Raw genomic sequence first — 19,431 nt, 5'->3', positions numbered from 1 at the left:
CCAAGAGCAGCTCCTGTACAGGAAGGGGTTTTTCGCTGTAAAATACGTCAAAGCAACTTGGCTTAATGAACAAATGAACTGAACAAAGGAGCTTCCAATTGAAAGGTGCTATAAATCTCACAAGGCTGACTTTAAGCCTGCCAATTGGATGGGATGGATCATGATGCCAAGGAAGGAGCATGCAAGCCAAACAGTATAGGTTTCATGCCACGGCCACGCACAATGGAGGCCTTTCTCTGCTCTAGTCTGAGGTAATTCTTTTTCCCAATTAATATACTTTCAGCCAGGAAGGTTACATTAAGTCAATAAGTCTTACTCATTTTTTACCCTTCCCACCACCCCCAATTTTGTCATTTAGCCAAGCAAGTATAGATAGAAAAGACCGCAAAAGCGTTCTTGATTGCTGAAATATTGCCTGTGGAGTGTTTATTATTACTGCATTAAATGAAACAAAGTCCTCAGCAGTGTTTGCTGCATGTGTCATCAAGCTCCGTCCTTCCAAACACATTTAACTGACATTCATCTTGCAGCTAATGAAATGAAAAGTTGAAAGTTGTTAAATTTCACAGGTGATTAAACAATTTATATATAATTCAGAAATTAATCTTGGGTAAGTCCCATTCAAAGAGCATCAGGAATGCAATTCAGTCTGGAAAGGAAAGTTAAATGGCAGCTAAAAACTGAAACTCATTGTTTTAAATGTATTTGCTAACACAAAGAGCCACCACTGGAAAATTCACACTGTCAGTTTATTCATAAAAATGAACTGCAGTGGCAGTGCCTCTAAAGATAACAGAACACTGGGGCAATGGGACCAGCTGCAGCAGCTTTTGACTCGGACATTTCACTCCATCCATCCCCAGTCCCCTTTTCCTCTTTGAGAAATCTGAATTTGCAGGGTACCAACCAAATGCTCCAAAGGTCAAATCCCATCCCTCGCCTCTTAGCCCCTTATATATTCCATTCCATTATTCTCCAACTTCACTTCCCGACTGGATTCACCTACAAGGTGCTGTACTGCACTGTATGGACATATTTATATTTAGCCCCAGAGAAGTGAATAAACCAGCCACAGCTGAGAACCATACTAATAAAATTAGCTAGAGTAATGTAAGTAACCCAGCTCCCTTCAGCACCAGCTTGTGGTTGCATTGTGCTCACAGAAACATCCCAGAAGTGCAACATTAATTCAGCTGTTTGTAACATCCCAAGTCACTACTCTTCAGTTCAAACCCCCAAATCTTTTTGATTTTGCTTAGATGGACTCACATATTTACATTGATTTCCTGTCTATGTAGTTATCCAGATACATTTTTTTCCTCTAAGTAAAACATCACGTCCACAAATTTACTCCTTCACTCTATTACACTGAAAGATAAGAGTTGAGATTTCACACAGAGTCCTCAATGCTTTTATTCACTTGGAACCGAAATGACTAGCTCACATTTCTGCAGTTACTGAGAAATATAAGAAGAGGAAATTACAAATGAAGTAATTTTATATGGAAAAGAAATAGCTTGGGGCTTGATTCTACCGTCCTCAGTGAACTTTCAGTGAAAGTTGTGCTTGCATAAGGACCACAGAATTCGGCCCCTGGTAATAAGTAGGTTTCATAAAATGTACATGTCATATTTGTGGTGAGAGAAGTAGTTTCCATGGTCAGGCTGAGTTCCCAGATTTCTTAGTTTTGCTTCGATAGCAAATCTTCCCCAAATCAGTTATTCCTATTATGCTAAAGCATCATCCCTTTTTTCTTCAAACTGCACTTAATATTTTGCATAAAGAAGCATAGTAAATTTTGTGTACATCCTGAAATATAAGCCAAACACTCAAGATGTTCAAGTTCAGTGAATATAAAATCTTTAAAATTTAAAAGATGATGATGATTATTATTATTATTTTGATTCTCTCATCTCTGTGTGTTGTGGTCTGTTCTATGAACTGAGCAGCTTATTTTCAAGGTGACAGCCATACATATACATTAAGCAGACAGTCCTGCAAACGTCCACACGTCACTGTGCAAGTAAAGATTAACCTGGGATAGTGTCAAAATAGTAACGCTGAGTTCAGGAAGAAAATTGCTTCCCACGGATGTTCCTCCAAAAATTTAAGCTTTTTGCTTACATCTGCAAGTAAACATGTGTCTGGGACGAAGAGAAGGAGCAGACCTTGGGAGCCTGATCCTAGGAGGCCCGCGGTGGAAGATGAATTGCAGGGAGAGGTTACAAGAGGCCACCTTGTGCCTGGCCGTCGCTGGGCTGTGGCTCCCCTCACTGCCAGGGCATTTGAGGAGATGACATGAAGAAATGGCTGCAGGAGGCTCAGGAGTGGGCAGGCAGCAGCACAAAAGCAGAACCTCTCCTTCCAGCAACTGGGAAAAGACCTACAAGCTGTCTTCTGCCCCATTCACCAATGCTTGCTTGCAGCTGGTCACCACAAAAATATGATGATATCAGATATGTCTCAGCTTATATATAATGAGCCCTTTGAAGCTTTTCCTCCCTCTGTCCAGGAGAAGGAAGATGAAAAATACTGGCTATGTGCAGCAATGCAAGTAGAAGAAAGGAAACGAAATGCAGGAAGGTGAGGGTGGTGAGACATTGGCACAGGTTGCCCAGAGAAGCTGTGACTGCCCCATCCCTGGCAGTGTTCAAGGCCAGGCTTGGATGGGCTTGGAGCAACCTGGTCTAGTGGAAGGTGTCCCTGCCTGTGGCAGGAGGTTGGAACTGGATGAGCTTTAAAGGTCCCTTCTAACCCAAACCATTCCATGATTCTACAATTCTATGACAGTGGGAAGAAGGATCATTTAACCTGATGATTTCTACTCCTCAAATGCAGGATAACCAGCAAAGAGAGGACAATACTGCTACTACTCTGCCCTGGTGAGACCCCACCTGGAATATTGTGTCCAGTTCTGGGTCCCTCAGTTCAAGAAGGACAGGGAGCTGCTGGAGAGAGTCCAGCGAAGGGCAACAAAGATGATTAAGGGAGTGGAGCATCTCCCTTATGAGGAAAGACTGAGGGAGCTGGGTCTCTATAGTTTGGAGAAGAGGAGACTAAGGGGTGACCTTATTAGTGTCTATAAATATATAAAGGGGGAGTGTCACGAGGATGGAGCCAGGCTCTACTCAGTGGCAAACACTGATAGGACAAGGGGTAATGGGTACAAACTGGAACACAAGAGGTTCCACTTAAACTTGAGAAGAAACTTCTTCTCAGTGAGGGTGACGGAACACTGGAACAGGCTGCCCAGGGAGGTTGTGGAGTCTCCTTCCCTGGAGACATTCAAAACCTGCCTGGACACATTCCTGTGTAACATTATCTAGGTGTTCCTGCTCCAGTAGGGGGATTGGACTAGATGATCTTTCGAGGTCCCTTCCAATCTCTAGTATACTGTGATACTGTGAATACACATTTCTGGGCATTATAATTCACTCATTCCCCTAATCTGTGCTACTGCTGAGGAGCCTTGAGCTTTTAGGATGAACCTAAAGACTGCATTCACTTTCGCCTAGGGCTACTCATGCACCCTTAAAAGAAGGGAGTGACATTTGCTGTCTTCATGCACCCTTCTCCTGGGGAACAAGGAAGGTTTGGGGCTCCCTGTATCCCCAAATGCATGACACCATCTGCTCCAGTGTATGTTCAGCTCTCCACACCATAGCTGGACACTAGCATAAGCAGGGAATGATCAGAGTACTTAGTGGAGTAAAAGAAAACAATTGAAGAAAACTTGCAAAGCCATTTAACTTCTTCAAAAAAGCTCAGAAAAAGATGATGCTATTGGAAATTATCTTGGCTGCATAGTACTGTGTGGCTCACAGTGAAAATTAGAAATAGGAGAATGTGTTCAGCACGTCATCCACATCTTGTCTGATGCTTTAATGGCTTCTTAGTCCTGTCCATACCATGGTTAGCACAGCAGACAGTAAAACTATAATTCTTTTCAGAAACCAGGAACTCAAAGGCTTTGCCGGCATTAAAATATCAAAATTAAGTGATAGAAAACTAACAATAAAGCAAAAAAACTACAGATACATTTCACTAAAATGGAAAAAAGGGATTAAAATTAAATAAAATGAATCTAAATGACTAATCAAAACTCATACTGCAGGCAGTTTACCATGTTTTGTGGTAAATTAAACACATCATTATCGTGAAAATTGGAAAGTGATTTAACAGAAATGGAATTTTTGCCTCACTGAAATGTGTTGCTTTGCAACAAAGCGGATTTCACTTCTCCAGTCAAACACTCAATGAATGAGTCCCAGGACTAAAAGTTGTGTGCGTTATTACAGAGCATTAACTTTTTCACTCAAGTAAACAGGGCCTTTCTCAAAAGAAAGCGGTCAAACCTTCTAAATGCAGTTAAACGCAGACAGAGCATGCTGAGCCTCACACAACTGGTGAGTTTTAAATTAAATATGGAGCCAGAGTAAGTTGAAATGCAACTAGCCTGCATTATGCTTTGGATTTCTAGTGCACACAAAGCTTAATCTGAAACGTGGATGACTGTAAATTAACTTATTTACTGGGAACACATTTGCAAAATGAGAAAAATAAGTAGTTCTTTTTACAAGATTGCACCACAAATATTCATCCTGGCTGAATGGATATGTTGACTGTATTTTGTTTTCTTCTTACTCAATTTTTCACTACAGGCTTTCATACTAAGTCTTCAAAAACTGGTGAACCTAGTACATTTTGAGACAAAAGCTGATATAAGTAGTTAAGAAACAAACATATTCAGAAGCTTAGAAGGTAGCACTACCCTCACCCAGTTCATTCTCGACTGGTGATTGAGAGCCTGCAGGAATCCAGATTTCCCAAATTTCCAAGTGCATCAAATCTGAGGGTTTTCTCATAGTTAGATACAAAACAGTTATTTCCAAAGCTGATTTAACATAAATTGTACTTAAAAAAAAAAAACAAGAGACCTGTTAGGATAGAGCTGTACTTTTGCAAGGATTATCTGACAAGAGGAAAAAAAAAGTTTTCTGTACTTCCTTAAAAAACTCAATATTTTCCCTCATCTACCAGCCTAAATAAGCTGGCAGAAAGCAGACCTAAATTTGGGAACATAAGCCATCAAAAAGGAAAAAAAAAAAAAAAAAAGAAATCACTAGAACAACCTTATTCAAGCAATGACATATTGAGCCATGCTTAGACTGATGCTCATGCAGAAACACACATGCTTACAAAGGCTTTGACAGTGCAAAAGAAATCTTTGTCTCAAATAGTGATGCGACATGGGATCTCTTATCTGTTTCCTATCCATATGATTTTTAAATTTGGATAGTTTTGTATCAAAATTCCTGACTGACTACAAGCCTATGAATTCACCGCACTTTGCAATGTCCCAACAGGAGCAACATTACATTGCAAGACATTTAAAGTGCTTTTGAAAGGGTGGGACTTGCACCCCCCCCCAGAGACAGGTTTCAAGTCCTCTAGTGCGGATATACATCTCCTTATCACTGTTCTCTTCCTCTGAACTCTTCATTAAATTACCTGCAGATGTTTATCTGAAAAGGAAAATAAATAAAAAAATCCCACTGCGGCACTATTACAGAGCTGGACCTACTGGAACACAGGTACAGATAGAACAAAACACTTGCAGTAAAGCGAATGCATAGTATATATTTAGCACAACTTCAAGCTGTTCCATTTAACAATCACCTTCCACACATACACATGCATATTATAATAAACTCATCATTTAGACATCTTAAAAATGGTAGCGAATATATCCCTCCAGTGCAGTGTTTTTCCCCATTGTTGCTTTTGTTTTGCAAATCTCAACATGCATGAAGGCCAAAAGAGTCCTGCCTCACTACACTCAGTGAGAGCTGGAGACAGGATTCCTGACATTAGCAGATGGCAGTTAGCGACTTGTGGCTGTCAGGTTGTGCTCTCCTTCCACAGAAGGCACAAGCACTAATCCCATTTGCCATAACCCCTTGACATACACTTGCAATTTATTAACATCAAAGGTACAGCTTGTTGGAGACAGTGCTCAGAAAAAACACATGTAGGTATCATTGGTTTCTTAGCCAGAACTGCATTTATTTCCAGAGCAAGAAGTGGCCTTCTTCCCACTACATTTCAGAAAATAAATCTTTAAGGAAACTCTTTCACAGCTGAACATAAAGCTCATAACAAAACCTGATGAGTGACTGGTCATCTCCCTGTGCCTGCAGTGCAGGCAGTTCCGGGAGGATGGGCATGACCATGGATGGCACTGCCAAGGCCTCTGGCCACCCAAGCAAGATTCAAAAGAAAAGAGAACCATGACTTAGAAAGGCAAAGACATTTTAAAAAATATTTTCTTAAAACCACCAAATTACTTCTCCTTGTTATAAGTTATTGCTGTAAATAGAAAAAAGAGAGAAGTTGGCTCCTGCAGAGACTGCTGACTGAGGCAGTTTTTGAGTGCTTGTGACTCCTGAATATCCCACAGTGAAATTCCTGTAATGCATAATTTTGAATTATGCTTTAAAACCACCCCGTAAAAATAGTGAAGATTAACCAGCAGGGTAAGTGTTCGGGCCATATGTACACGTTTTACTTGTTCTATCCTTGCAATTAAGGCTTCTCGAAATCATAGCTTTGTATTTGAAGAAAGAGCTAGCAGGGTTTGATTCTATTAGGTGCAATGTCTAATTTTAAAAATGATTTAAGATTGTCAAGACTGGAAAAAAAATTAGTATTTCTCTAAGGCTGAGAAATTGCATAGCATAATGACTGCTCTAGTTACTCTATTCTTCTGCAAAACAGATTACACTCAGTGAACTCATTTGTGCATTTGAAATAGAATTTCATATAAAAGTGATGTTAGCAGAGGGATAATAATTTTAACTTAATTTTTGTTTAAAATTTCTAAACCAATCATAGCAAGACAGATGAATGGAGAGATAAGAGTGGAAAAGTAACAGCCTGAAAATTTACAACAATTTAATCTTCCTTGATATTTTCAATTATCTACTAAATCCTTCATATTAAGCATTATATTCTAGCTTGTTTTCCAGTTTCAATAAATCTACCAGAAACACTTTTCAGGGATACAACAGCTTTTTCACCCCTCAAAATATACCAAGAAGTTAAGAACTAATAATAAAGCAAAAAAGCATAAAACAAGACCGTACAAGAAAGACATCGTTATGTCACCTGCTAACCATCAAGGTAAGCATATGTCAAGTTCATGTAACTCACCAAAGCCTAAAGTGATGTGTAGAATTAGACACAGCACAGAAAGCATGGAAAGCAGGACAGTTCTAACTGAAATTTGTGAGTTGCTTGTTTGGTTTGACAGCACCAAGACTTAAAAATAGCTGAATTTGTTTTCAAAACACAACTTAGTCTTTCCAGGCAACATCCTTTTGCAGAGAAGACTGCCTGTAAATTAGAAATACAGTGTATGCTAAGAAAGCACTATGAGTATAAATGCTTTTAAGCCCAGCCACATAAATCTCACACAATGTTAACCCTCAAGATTCTTCCCATTACTAGAAAATACTTTACTTACTTAAAATACTTTACTTACAAGTCATTTACTTGTTACCCCAAACTGTGAAACATATGAAAATGTGTTAAACCCCAATACAACTACATTATCAGATTTCATTTGATTTTAGGATTGAAGGGAACTCAGAAGACAATTCCTGAGAACAATATAACCTCTCTGCTTGGTTGCCCTCCTCCATTATTAAAGGAAAGAATACACAAGTCAGGGACCACCATTTTCTAAAGAAAAAAACATATGATTGTTTTACATACATGCCCGGGATATATACACAGAGCAGCTAACTAAATATAATAATCAGTCCACTAATTAGCTTCTTTCAGAACTGTTTATCTAAATACTAAATTATATATAAAAAGTATATTAAAATACCCACAGGAATACAGATTCTAATTAGGAACATCACATTTTGATTTTATTGTGTTAACATGCCATTCTGACAAACCAAATCAAGAGATGGTGGCTGCAGTTTATTTAAACAGTAGTCCCGGGCAGCTAGCAGGCTTCCAGATGTGCTACTCAACATCCCTGCAACCAATAAATAAAAGGAGGACTGTTGGAATGTTAACATTTGTCCAGAAAATTGCTCAAAGAGTTAAAGACAGGGATGATAAAAGCAGCTGCACCAGTTCTTGTCAGGCTGCCAGAGCTGAATGTTTACCCAGCACTGCATCCCCACCAGATGGGGTTAAAAACCCTCAAACTTTAGAAAGTCTCTTTTCCCAACCATTTTGCCATGAAGAAAGGCATAGTGTAAATGATTTATGTGGTAGAAACAGACCTGTAAAGACACATTCAAATAGTCACGTGTAGGTTTCTTAGCGTTTATGTTAGCAGACATTTTGGGGGAGCATCTGCAATCTAAACACTATCATGTTATTCCACAGTCCATCTTTTTGCCTGTCATTATATTTATAATTCATGCACTCTGGTCTTACAGCTTGTGCTGCAAAAACGTCTCTGAATTGGGATGGCTGAACTTTGGGATTGAATTATGCTTTACTTCTTGAGGAGAGCTACAGGTGTCCAACTTTGGAAGATGCTGTGCATTCCTAGAGATGTACACTTTGCATGTCTTTGTAAATCCTCACTGTCTAGAGTGGAAGTCTTGTATCTGAGACACAGCAGTAGATAGAGCAGAGTGGAAGGGCAGAAGTAAAGGAAGAGTGATGATAAAACAAGACTGAAATCAAGAATCTTTGTGCAGGCTGTCTTGTGGAAACTGGGCATGAAGCAGGCTGCATGGCCACAGATCACTGAGCCAAGTGCTAGAAAAATGTTTTATCAGTCTTCTCCCTCCCCCAGAGCTTAGGGAAGACTCTCTGCCGACCCAAGATCTACCCTGAGGACCGGGTGGAGGATTAGCAGGCAGGGCCAAGGAATAGTTGCGCCAGAGCCAGGAATATGCATATATCATGACTGACTTCTCTGGGCCTGAGGGGAGCTCTTGCTTGGGAAAGCATTTTTTTCAACTACTGACTGGATTTCTATTGCTGGTGCATGTGGTCCCACCAGCATTCCCCGTCTGACTTGACTGGCATGCTTAACTGTTAATAACGCAACAACTCTTCTCAAGTGCCCAGGGCTGAGATCTGGCCTCTGGAAGAGCATGGCTGCAAGGCATGACAAAGCAGAGATTTCTGAGCCATCGCAGGCACCACACCTTATGCAGCCCTGCTAATACAGGCTATAAAGCCCATAAGGTACTGAGGATGAAATAAGAACCATTACCAAAGCAGCTGCCCCTTCTGAGGCCACGAATTGTCTACAGTACATTGGACTGACACCTCTAGATAAAAACAATGAAAAATTAAAAATCCTTCTTCTTCCATCAGTTTCCCCATACACAGGCTAGGGTAACAGTGTAAGAACCACAGTCACAAGTTGCTGAAGTAATAATAAACATAAGAAAATTAAGAAGTCCTTGATTATCTATAGGGAGATCAGGAAGACAGCCAAAACTGAATTTGAATCCATCAGTTCTTATGTCTAAAGGTCCTTCTGTGTATGTATTGTGTCTGCTTCCTTGAAAAAGAAAAAAAAAAAAGGAAGTTTTCCATGTGTGTTTCAAATTGTATTGCCTTTACACAAAATCCTTCTTTCTAAGCATAAACAAACAAATACAAACTGAGACACTCTAAAGAAATAGCTACATTAGGCAAAGAGCTGGACATACCAGTGAGTTTCTTTCATAAATATTTAGCAGCTGCTCAAGCACATAGTACTCAAACCACTTTTCTTACCCATTTCTAGATTGTGGCATTGCCATCTTTCTTTCAGAAGCTGCAATTATTTTAGAAAGGCTCCCTCTCACAGAATATTTTTCTAACTCAGTGCCAAATGTCTACAGAAGTACATGTGCATATTATGTACGATAATGTAATTTACAGTAATATCAAATTTGAGACATAAAGATCAACGGAAATCCCACAACCTGCAACTTGGTCCATTTGTTCCACATTACTGTGACATACACGGCTTTATAAGAGGTCCCCAACGAATTACATGCCAGTGTTCTTTACCATCTAGACTGCTTGAACTCCATATGACTAATTCCAACATGGCAGGGATGCCCTTGAATTTACTAAGTATATAATATATTTAAAGTACTTTAAGTGTGTTCATCATGACCATGGTCCACATCCTGCTCCCATGAAATTAAGGGAAGTTCTGGCACTGACTTCTGCTGAAGCTGGATATTTACTTCTGATGTTTTAGTTTAGATAAAATGTGACTAAAATGATTTTAAATTGGCATTCTTTGATGGCACGCATGCAGAGCAAGTCTTCAGTCTAATTAGAAGATGTTGTGTTATTCACCAGGTTGGTTGAAAACTATAGCTAAGTGTGGATTTGTCAGATTGTAAACTTAAACACAGCAGAATGGTTAAATTTAACTTAAAGCTACTACTGAACATCTGCTTCTGAATACATTTGCTAGCACCTTTTAACACTGATAACAGGGAATAATAACATGAGTTAGCTTTATGAGAACACAGCAAATACAAAAAAAAAAGGTAGCTTCATACAGTGTTTACTCAGCATAATATCTATATGTTTAAACACAGGAACTAATAAAACTTACTGCTGTTCTTGTCAGCCCCTTAGGGCAAAGGCCTCAGTCACCTCATGTATTAGACTCCCCTGGATTATCCAAAACTCAGAGATCTCCCAGCACAAATAAATATTTTAATTTGGTATGGTTGGGTAATCTCCTGGATTTCATATTTTTTAGGAACCGTACTCTAGGAAAAAAGATTGTGCTGTTGTCAGACTATTGGCTTACAGTGCTAGGCACGGAATGCAACTGTCTTCTGCTCCCATCCTTCTTCCAAGGATAATTGTTGGCTGTACAACACCCCTTATCAGTTCAACCTTCGGATATTTCATATGTAGACCTAGTTATGTACAGCCCTAACCGACTCCTGCTGACTTGGACTGGGAGAGTAAACAGACATCAGAGATATGATCTCCCTTACGAAACCAGCCTCAGCTTCTGAAGGAATAATAAGTGTGGTTGAAGTCCAAGCAAGTAAAAGTCACAAGTGAGCAGTTTGCAACTAGAAAGTAATGGAAAGCCAGTGTAAAAAATAGAAAGCATACCGTTATCTCTATCCAAAGTGCAAGACAAAAAACACATCCAGTCCTAAAATTGTGTACTGCAGATTCAGCTGTGCTCAGGCTGTGAAATACCTGAGTGCTGCTGCAATAGGAAAATATAAGCCATACATATTGTCACTGATACAAGATATGGCACACAATATGGCAGAAAACAGAATTGTATCCACTTGTCAACAAGCTGACAAGTTTCCTTCTATTTTTGGTATTAGAAAGTAAGAACAAGTTCTGCAGTAAATTAAATCCATCAGACCGTGGGGGACTGTAGATGAATCCAGAATATGATGCAGGATGACTTTGTTACTAATATTCATACCAAATCTGAAAACAGAATATTGTGCTCTGATGCCCCAAGTGAAAGTGCAATTAGTCTTCATAACACAAATCTACATCCCATTTTAAACTGAGAAAAATTGTATTATACTTCGGATTCTGGAGCAAATGTATGACTGGAGGCTGAGCAAAGCAGAAAATTTAAATTTGATAAGGAAATTATGTTACTTTTCAGGCATAAGATTTTGGTAAGATTATTTGAGTGGTCATAGCTGTTTTTTGGTCATTGATTTGACCTGTTTGCACATTTCTGATGACAACATTATATTGGATTTTACTGTTACTTATATTGGTTTTTTTTTATTGCAATACATGAGGCTCTTATGACCTAGGTAGGACCACTTACTACTGCAGGGCAAAAAATCAACCCACCTAAATTTGTAGTGAGTCCTATTATCAGAAAACTAGAGATAAGGAAAAAAAAATACCCTGCTTTCCAGAAATCATTTGACATCAGGTAAGCCCAGCTCTCCCTACAGAGATCTAAACTGCAGTTTGGATACCAATCTCCATCCACTAAAATTTCAAACCACCATGAAAATATTTCTTTTCTATCCTGAATGCAATGCTTTCAAGTGACCACTTTGCTTTACCTGCATCAGCAGCTGTGATCAGTAGCATGTACTGTTCCTTTGCCTCCCGGTCCAGGCTCTGCACCACGCGAAGCTCTCCACTGGCAGAGAGGGTGAAGGCTCCTTCTTCATTCCCAGCCACCAGCACGTAAGTAAGTTTGCTGTTTAGGCCTTGATCATCATCTCTTGCTACAACCTATAAAAGCAATGCAAACAAGTGGGAAGAAATATCAAGAGTCGCTGAATGCAGGGTCTGTGAAATCTGGGATAGAAGAAATAAATGCCCCATCCGCAGCAGTGTTCAGGGCCAGGCCAGATGGGGCTTTGAGCAACCTGGTCTAGTGGAAGGTGTCCCTGCCCATGGCAGGGGGTTGGAACTAGATGATCTTCAAGGTCCCTTCCAACCCAAACCATTATATGATTCTATGGTTATCTACAATCCAAATTAACAGATTGAATTAATACAAATGGTTTAAGGGCTAGTATAAATTAGCTATAATTATAAAAATGACTTAACACGGTGATGATGGACTTAAAAGCATAATTTGAAAATATTAAAAGGTTGATTAATTCTTTTTCTCAAGCATAAATACAGTAATGACTGTGCTGGGGCTCAGTGGAAACCACAGATAATCTGGTATAAGCTGAGCCTCATATCAAAGCAAGCATTGCATGTCCTGCTGACTAAATCCATTTAGTGCTCTTTCAGTGTCTGGCACGGAGCCCCATCCCAAGTAGGCAATGATCATCAGATTGAAAGATTTGTTGCATGAAAGTTGAGATTGAGTTGAGATATAAAGCAAATTCTTTAAGTCCTGTGGTAGGCAGGAAGATAGGTAAGGAAAACAAATGAAACTCCAAAGTATTATATAAACTTCTGGTAAACAAAAAACAAACAAACAAACAAAAAAATAAAGCCCCCAAAACCAGCCAAGCAAAAAACCCTGAAAAACCCCACACCAATCAAAAAACCCCATCCAAACAAACAAAAAGGTAAAGGAACCAACAACCACAGCATGTCAGATTACAGCCAAGAGGCAACTTGTCTCCCACCTTTTTAATTTTGGAGGAAAACACTATACATTAATAACATATCCTGAGGCATGCTAATAGTATTATATGAGGTAGATATTTATTTGCTGAACATACGCACCTGAAGAATAACTTTTGGGAGCGTCTCTAAATTCTCAGGGACATTTACAGAGTAGGGAGAAAGTTCAAATGTGGGAATATAATCATTGACATCCTTCAGAATAATACTGACAGTGGTGGTGTCGGTCCTGGGGCTGCTCCCGCGGTCAGACGACTGAACTGTCAGGGTATAGGAGGGGTTTTTCTCTCTGTCTAAAGGCTTGGCAACTGTTATCACACCTGTCACAGAATCGATCCGAAACTCATTATTGGCATCTCCACTCACGATGGCATAGCGGACCTGCCCGTTTGTACCTTCATCTCCGTCCGCAGCAAACACCTGGATTAAATCCGTCCCTGTTAAAGTATTTTCTCCCACCTCTACTTTATAAAGCTTTTGGGCAAAAAGTGGGTTATTGTCATTAATGTCCAGGACTATAACCACCACATCTGTAGATGAAGAAAGGGATGGGTGGCCCTTGTCTGTGGCTACCACGGTTAAGGTGTAGTTGGACACAGCTTCTCTGTCGAGCTCCCCGGTAAGCCTCACTTCACCGTCAATAGTGCCAATGCTGAATTTGTTTCCCAGAGGCCGGAGCAGACTGTATTCGATGTAGCTGTTTGGGCCACTGTCGGGATCGGTCGCCTGTGCTTTAAACACAACTGTGTCTATTGGCGTGTTTTCTGGGACATAGGTCAGCTTCGGGGAGATAAAGCTTGGAGGGCTGTCATTCACATCCAGCAGAATAATGGAAACTTGGGCTGTGCTTGTGTACCTGGAGGCTGGGAGAGGGGCCATGTCATGGACTTGCACAATGAGGCTGTAGAAAGACTGGCTTTCCCGGTCCAAAGGCTGTCTGATACTCAGCACTCCGCTGTTGTCAATGCCAAACTGCCCGGCACTGTCCCCAGAGGCGATGCTGAAGGACAGCTGTGAGTTGGAACCTGTTGTGGGGGGAGAAGAAAGGTAGAGAACATGACTTCCTCCCACTGTCCCAGATATACATGTTTCTGGCCTCATTTCCTATGGAAATGAGGACTGTATAATTGTGCTGCTTGTTCTGCCTCCTTATGACCATTTCTGAATCCACCAGCTAATTTCAGCCAAGTTTCAGAGTGGAGCAGAAGCCTTTGAAATAATTATTTTCTGACAAGAGTTGAAGAAAGAGAGAGGGAAGGATATTAATTGGAGCAGCCACAGAGGGAGCAGCCGGCTGAGCTTGTCTCTGCACTTCATTCAGCAGGAAATGCATTGTGGCAACCAGCATGATTTTTCCTTGTCTACAACGGCTAGGGATAAAGGTTTTGAAGGGTTTTCCTTGGGAAACCAAGACTCAACGGTTCTGCTGCTCACTGAACAACTGTTTTCCTCTCTTTTTCCCAGTTCATCTAAGCAACATTATTATTCATGTAACTATTTCATGAATTCTTCCACCCAATTAAAAAAAGCCACAACCAGAAACTCCCAAGCCTAGTTAGAGCAAGCCAAGTGTGAATACTGGGGAGAGGTATGCTTCCCATATATGGCATGGTATTCCAAAATATCAGATAAACAGCCCTCATCTTGTGATCGAAACGTAACTATCAATTATGGTCAAGGGAGAGATTTATAATTCTGGTAAGGGAAATGCATCCTGAATTTTGACAAGGCTGCAAAATTACCTTAAATATGCCATACAGGAAACAAATGTACGTTACTGCTTTAACTCCAGAGTTCACTCTAAACAGCTCATTTTTGGGAATACCCAATTGGAATGAGTCTTCTCTCATATAGATATATCGCTCTCTCTCAAGATCTCTATATAAAAATATCTATCTTATTCCCATTATAATTAATGTTGAAAATATTGGTTTCTTGTTTTGGATCATAAGGAGTATGATTTAGGATTAGTAGATTAACAGACTGTTCACTACTAATTAACCCCTCAGATGTGCTTTTTCATGCAAAGAAACCGAGCTGTCTGCTTAAGCTGATGATTACTTGGCTGTGTTTTGTCATTTTGCTCAGAAGCTCTTTCCCCTCCAACTGAAATGCTTTGATAACAAAATTATTCCTGCATTAGATTTATTAATCTCTGCCGTTGATTACGCTCAGATTTAGGAGCACTAGTTTTAATTATCTTTCCCCCAGTGGCTACTCTAATTGGCATCTTTCCCTCTCTTTTCTTCTCTTGTAGGAACTTAATTATAAAACAAACAGAACCAAACATGAAAGACAAAATATTTCAATGCAATTAAAGAAATTAATACATTTATATGCCAGATATTAGTGTTTCTACATTACTTCAATCAAGTGAAACAGCGTGAAAATGTAATGCCAGTCTATTTTTGGTCAGCTGTATTTTCAAATGACTAATTCCATGGATGAAAGTCTTCTGACTTAAGTAAAGCACTTGCTGGCAATTCAAGATTTTTGTCAATTGACTTCGGAGATGGGTAGGAATTAGGTCCTAATGAAGAAAATGACTTTAAAATACTCTTCTCCTCCTCCCCCAGAATTTTCTATGGTGGTGTTTGTTCCTATAAAATTTACTGCTTGTTCTTCATCTCACCTCCCTGTACCTTTTCATTCCTTGTCCTGTCATAAGTTTTGATGCTGCTAATTCTTATATAGGTTTAACTGTGAAGCTTAAGTATCAGTGGAGCCAGGACTGCCACTTAATTAAGTGTTCTTTTTAAACACATTGTGTGGCTCATCCATCCTCTCTCCCCAGGTTTGGAACTGGGCTTTTCTTAAGGAGAATGTAGGGGCATTCTCTTTGCTGAACTTTGATTTTATTTAATCTGAGGGTTAATTTGTTAAAACTCTGAGTGAGAGGTCAGATACAGAGCAAGTAATTTCACGATGATGATCCTTTAAAGGTCTTGTTTCTGTTTTTATTTATTTACTAATGAAACAAGACATAATATCCTACACTCTCCCCCATTCTGTAAATACCTGTAGAGTCTAACTGGGAAATCCCACCAGTTTTTGCCTGGAGAAATATCTTACTATACTTTTTAACAAATAGACAAGCTTGCACTTTGCCCTAAGAATTTTCCTGTTAATTCAACATGGAAAAAAAAAAATAATCTGAATTTCAAAATGAATGTGTTTAAGGAAGCTAACTTCTTTATTACCCTGTAAATAACCAGGAGCTGTTGCTTATAATTACCATGCATCTGTATATGAAACTGCCCAAGCTGAGCTAGGCAGCTAGTTTCCCAAGGGGTCTGTTGAAAAAGAAAATGAAAATGGGAGCAGTTGCACTATCACCATGCTTTTGTATTTTATCAGTGTTTATCCTGAAACAACAGGCATACCTCACTATAAAACAATGTCTTTTCAGAGCTCCTTCAGACTATATATATAATCATATAACATGAATAATCAACAGAATTATATTCGTGTGCATTAAGTGCACCATCCGTAAGCCACTTGTAGAAGAATACAGTACTAGCTATTTCTGTACTCCAGATAAATACAAGACGAGAGAGGATAACAAGCTTAGGCTTGAAACAGAAACACCACTAGATCATAACATTTCCTGAAGTTACAGTCTTATGAGGGAACTCAACCTGGCATACTCTTGGAATGAAATTTCTGCCCTATTAATTTTAAATCCAGCCTGTTAGAAAAGTAAGTGTGCCAGAAAATACAGAAGGCAAGATATCTGACTTTTCATTGCATTACTCCTTAAATACTCATTTACTTCATTGATAGCTGAGCTCATGGAGAATGTAAAATGATATGTCAGTGCTATGATATAGTTCACATCCAGTGTGTGCAGATGAAAATTAATGTATGAGGTGGAAGAAAAAAGGAAAACAGATTCATAATGGTTAACTGAAATTAACTTCCAAGAAGATTTAAACCAAATGTACTCCCAACAGGAAAATAACTGGACACAAACCCATTTAGCTATGGGTCTGAAGGAACAATCTCTTCCCTGGATATGCATGATACAAGCACAAGTTCCTCCTCCAACTTATAGGTAGGTTATGTAAAATAAAAGCTTTAACAAGAGTGGTGAAAGAGATCCGTGCAAGAACAGCCAGTGCCACCAAGCTCTAATTTCTGACTTGTTGATTTATCTGATAGAATCATTTCTCACTCACTTTCTCAGTTTGATCTCAAAACCAGCTGCACAATTTTTACCATGGAAAGTTCTATCCATCAGAACAAAATTTATGTTCCCACAAAAATGTCTGAGTTCAATAACTAAGCATTTCCTGAAGCAAAATTGCTTTACTGAATAATTTTGACCAGCTCAGTTATTTTATGTGCATGAAACATGATTCCTCAAAGCACGTAGGTGCTTTGTGCTTGGAGCACACATTTCAGTCCAAGACATTTCTATGGGCTTTGCTGAGCCAGTGTCAAGTTGAAAGGAGACAAGGTTGCTTAACATGTCACAAAAATTACCTGTAAAGTCACTATGAGTGTTATGAATAAGTTTATGTCAGGTCACACTGACTAATGTCAGTATCCTATGGAATGACTTTTATGTATTTTATGGCCATATTTTATAACTATTCTTGCCTGGACAAAAACTGTATGGCAAAATGGTTAAGCAAGTGATAAAAATTGTATCTTTTACACTGCAGCACATTAACACCTTGTGGATGCCATAAATAATCCCAAGATCAAAGCTTATATTATAGAATCATAGAATAGTTAGGGTTGGAAAGGACCTTAAGATCATCTAGTTCCAACCCCCCTGCCACGGGCAGGGATGTCTCACCCTAGACCATGTCGCCCGAGGCTCTGTCCAACCTGGCCTTGAACACTGCCAGGGATGGATCATTCACAACTTTGGGCAACTTGTTCCAGTGCCTCGCCACCCTAACAATAAAGAACTTCTTCCTTATATCCAACCTGAACCTCCTCTCTTTAAGTCTGAACCCACTACCCCTTATCCTCTCGCTAAAATCCCTGACAAAGCCACGTGAACATATAGGTCTAATTTAAATGTGTGCAGCCTAAGCACCAGGAGAGAAATCATGGTGTTCAACTGCTGTAATATGCGCTAGGTAAAATACAGCTTTGCAACTAATTTCTGCAACAGCAGTTAAAAGCCGTATTTGAATGTATTTTTAATTTACCACAAATAAAAATAAGGAAGAAACCACCCACTTAAACCTAATGCGAAATGTGAGAAAACTAACTTCTATTTACACAGCAAGCACTGCATTTAAGCATATGTTGGCATCCTAAGGATAGCCTTAATTTGCCTTTACTACTAGGTCTTCTAATATGGTGCTAAGGTGAAATATGTATTTACTATCAGTGATACAGAATATGAGGAAACACCTACCATCATCTGCATCAGTGACACTGAAGTTGAGAATAGCAGATCCTGGAGACAGATTCTCCATCAAAGATGTGCTGTATGAGGTCATGCTGAACACTGGTGGGTTATCGTTGATGTCCAGTATATTGAAGTACACTCTGATGGTAGTGAACTGGCCTCCCCCATCTTCTGCACAGACAGTAAGGATGTAATACTGCTGTACTTCGTAATCCAGCGCACGGGTCAGGTTGAAGACTCCGGTAACGGGGTTCAGGAAGAAGATACCCTCTTCATCATCTTCATTTACAGTGTACGTGATCTCCCCATTGATACCAGAGTCATCATCTGTGGCTAGAATAGCTGCCACTAAGGAACCTGCACAGCATGACAGGACAACAACATCAGTCATTCCCAAAAGGCAGCTCACTGATGTGGTCAGAACCAACTCATCAAGGAACCCTGCAGAATAAGAGGCATCTTCCAGTAGAAATTCAAGCCCCAACAATGTATAATTACCAGCTATAAAAGGTTTTTGAAAGCTGAAAGGAACAGTATTCAGTATGATGTTTATTTTAAAGGGCTACTAATATTTCAAACAGTAATTATAATTAAGATCAGCTCATTTCCAAGAAAAGAAAAAATTTCACTTCTTTTCCATGGAACCAGATGAATAACTTGTAAAACAGTTAACCATTTTCAAGAAACATGACAATGAAAGTTACTTATCATGAGGATGAAGAGGAGTGCTACAATTTCCTTTAAAACAGCTGAGTACGCTGGTATCTTTTACACCCATTTGATCACTTCATGCTCTAACAATTCTGATTGCTGTAAAGCTGTGGCTGCCCCATCCCTGGCAGTGTTCAAGGCCAGGCTGGATGGGGCTTAGAGCAACCTGGTCTACTGGAAGGTGTCCCTGCCCATGGCAGGGGGTTGGAACTGGATGAGCTTTAAGGTCCCTTCCAGCCCAAATCATTCTATGA

The 19,431-nt window shown here is 39.6% G+C and overlaps 1 protein-coding gene across 1 annotated transcript in view; it reads right to left on the bottom strand.

Moving 5' to 3' along the window:
- Window positions 1-19,431, bottom strand: part of FAT4 (FAT atypical cadherin 4) — a 131,941-nt gene that overhangs the window by 38,991 nt on the left and 73,519 nt on the right. Inside the window, exons 4-6 of the mRNA XM_057428295.1 lie at window positions 18,473-18,823; window positions 13,198-14,120; window positions 12,066-12,240 (exon numbers count right to left, since the gene is read on the bottom strand). Coding sequence (XP_057284278.1) covers window positions 12,066-12,240; window positions 13,198-14,120; window positions 18,473-18,823 — 1,449 coding nt within the window. The remainder of the gene's footprint in view (window positions 1-12,065; window positions 12,241-13,197; window positions 14,121-18,472; window positions 18,824-19,431) is intronic.

Source organism: Pezoporus wallicus, unplaced genomic scaffold (assembly GCF_028554395.1).
Source record: "Pezoporus wallicus isolate ANWC-B61680 ecotype Strahan unplaced genomic scaffold, APGP_CSIRO_Pwel_v1 scaffold_3294, whole genome shotgun sequence".
Taxonomy (NCBI): Eukaryota; Metazoa; Chordata; class Aves; order Psittaciformes; family Psittacidae; genus Pezoporus; species Pezoporus wallicus.
This window is presented reverse-complemented; position numbering and strand designations above follow the sequence as displayed.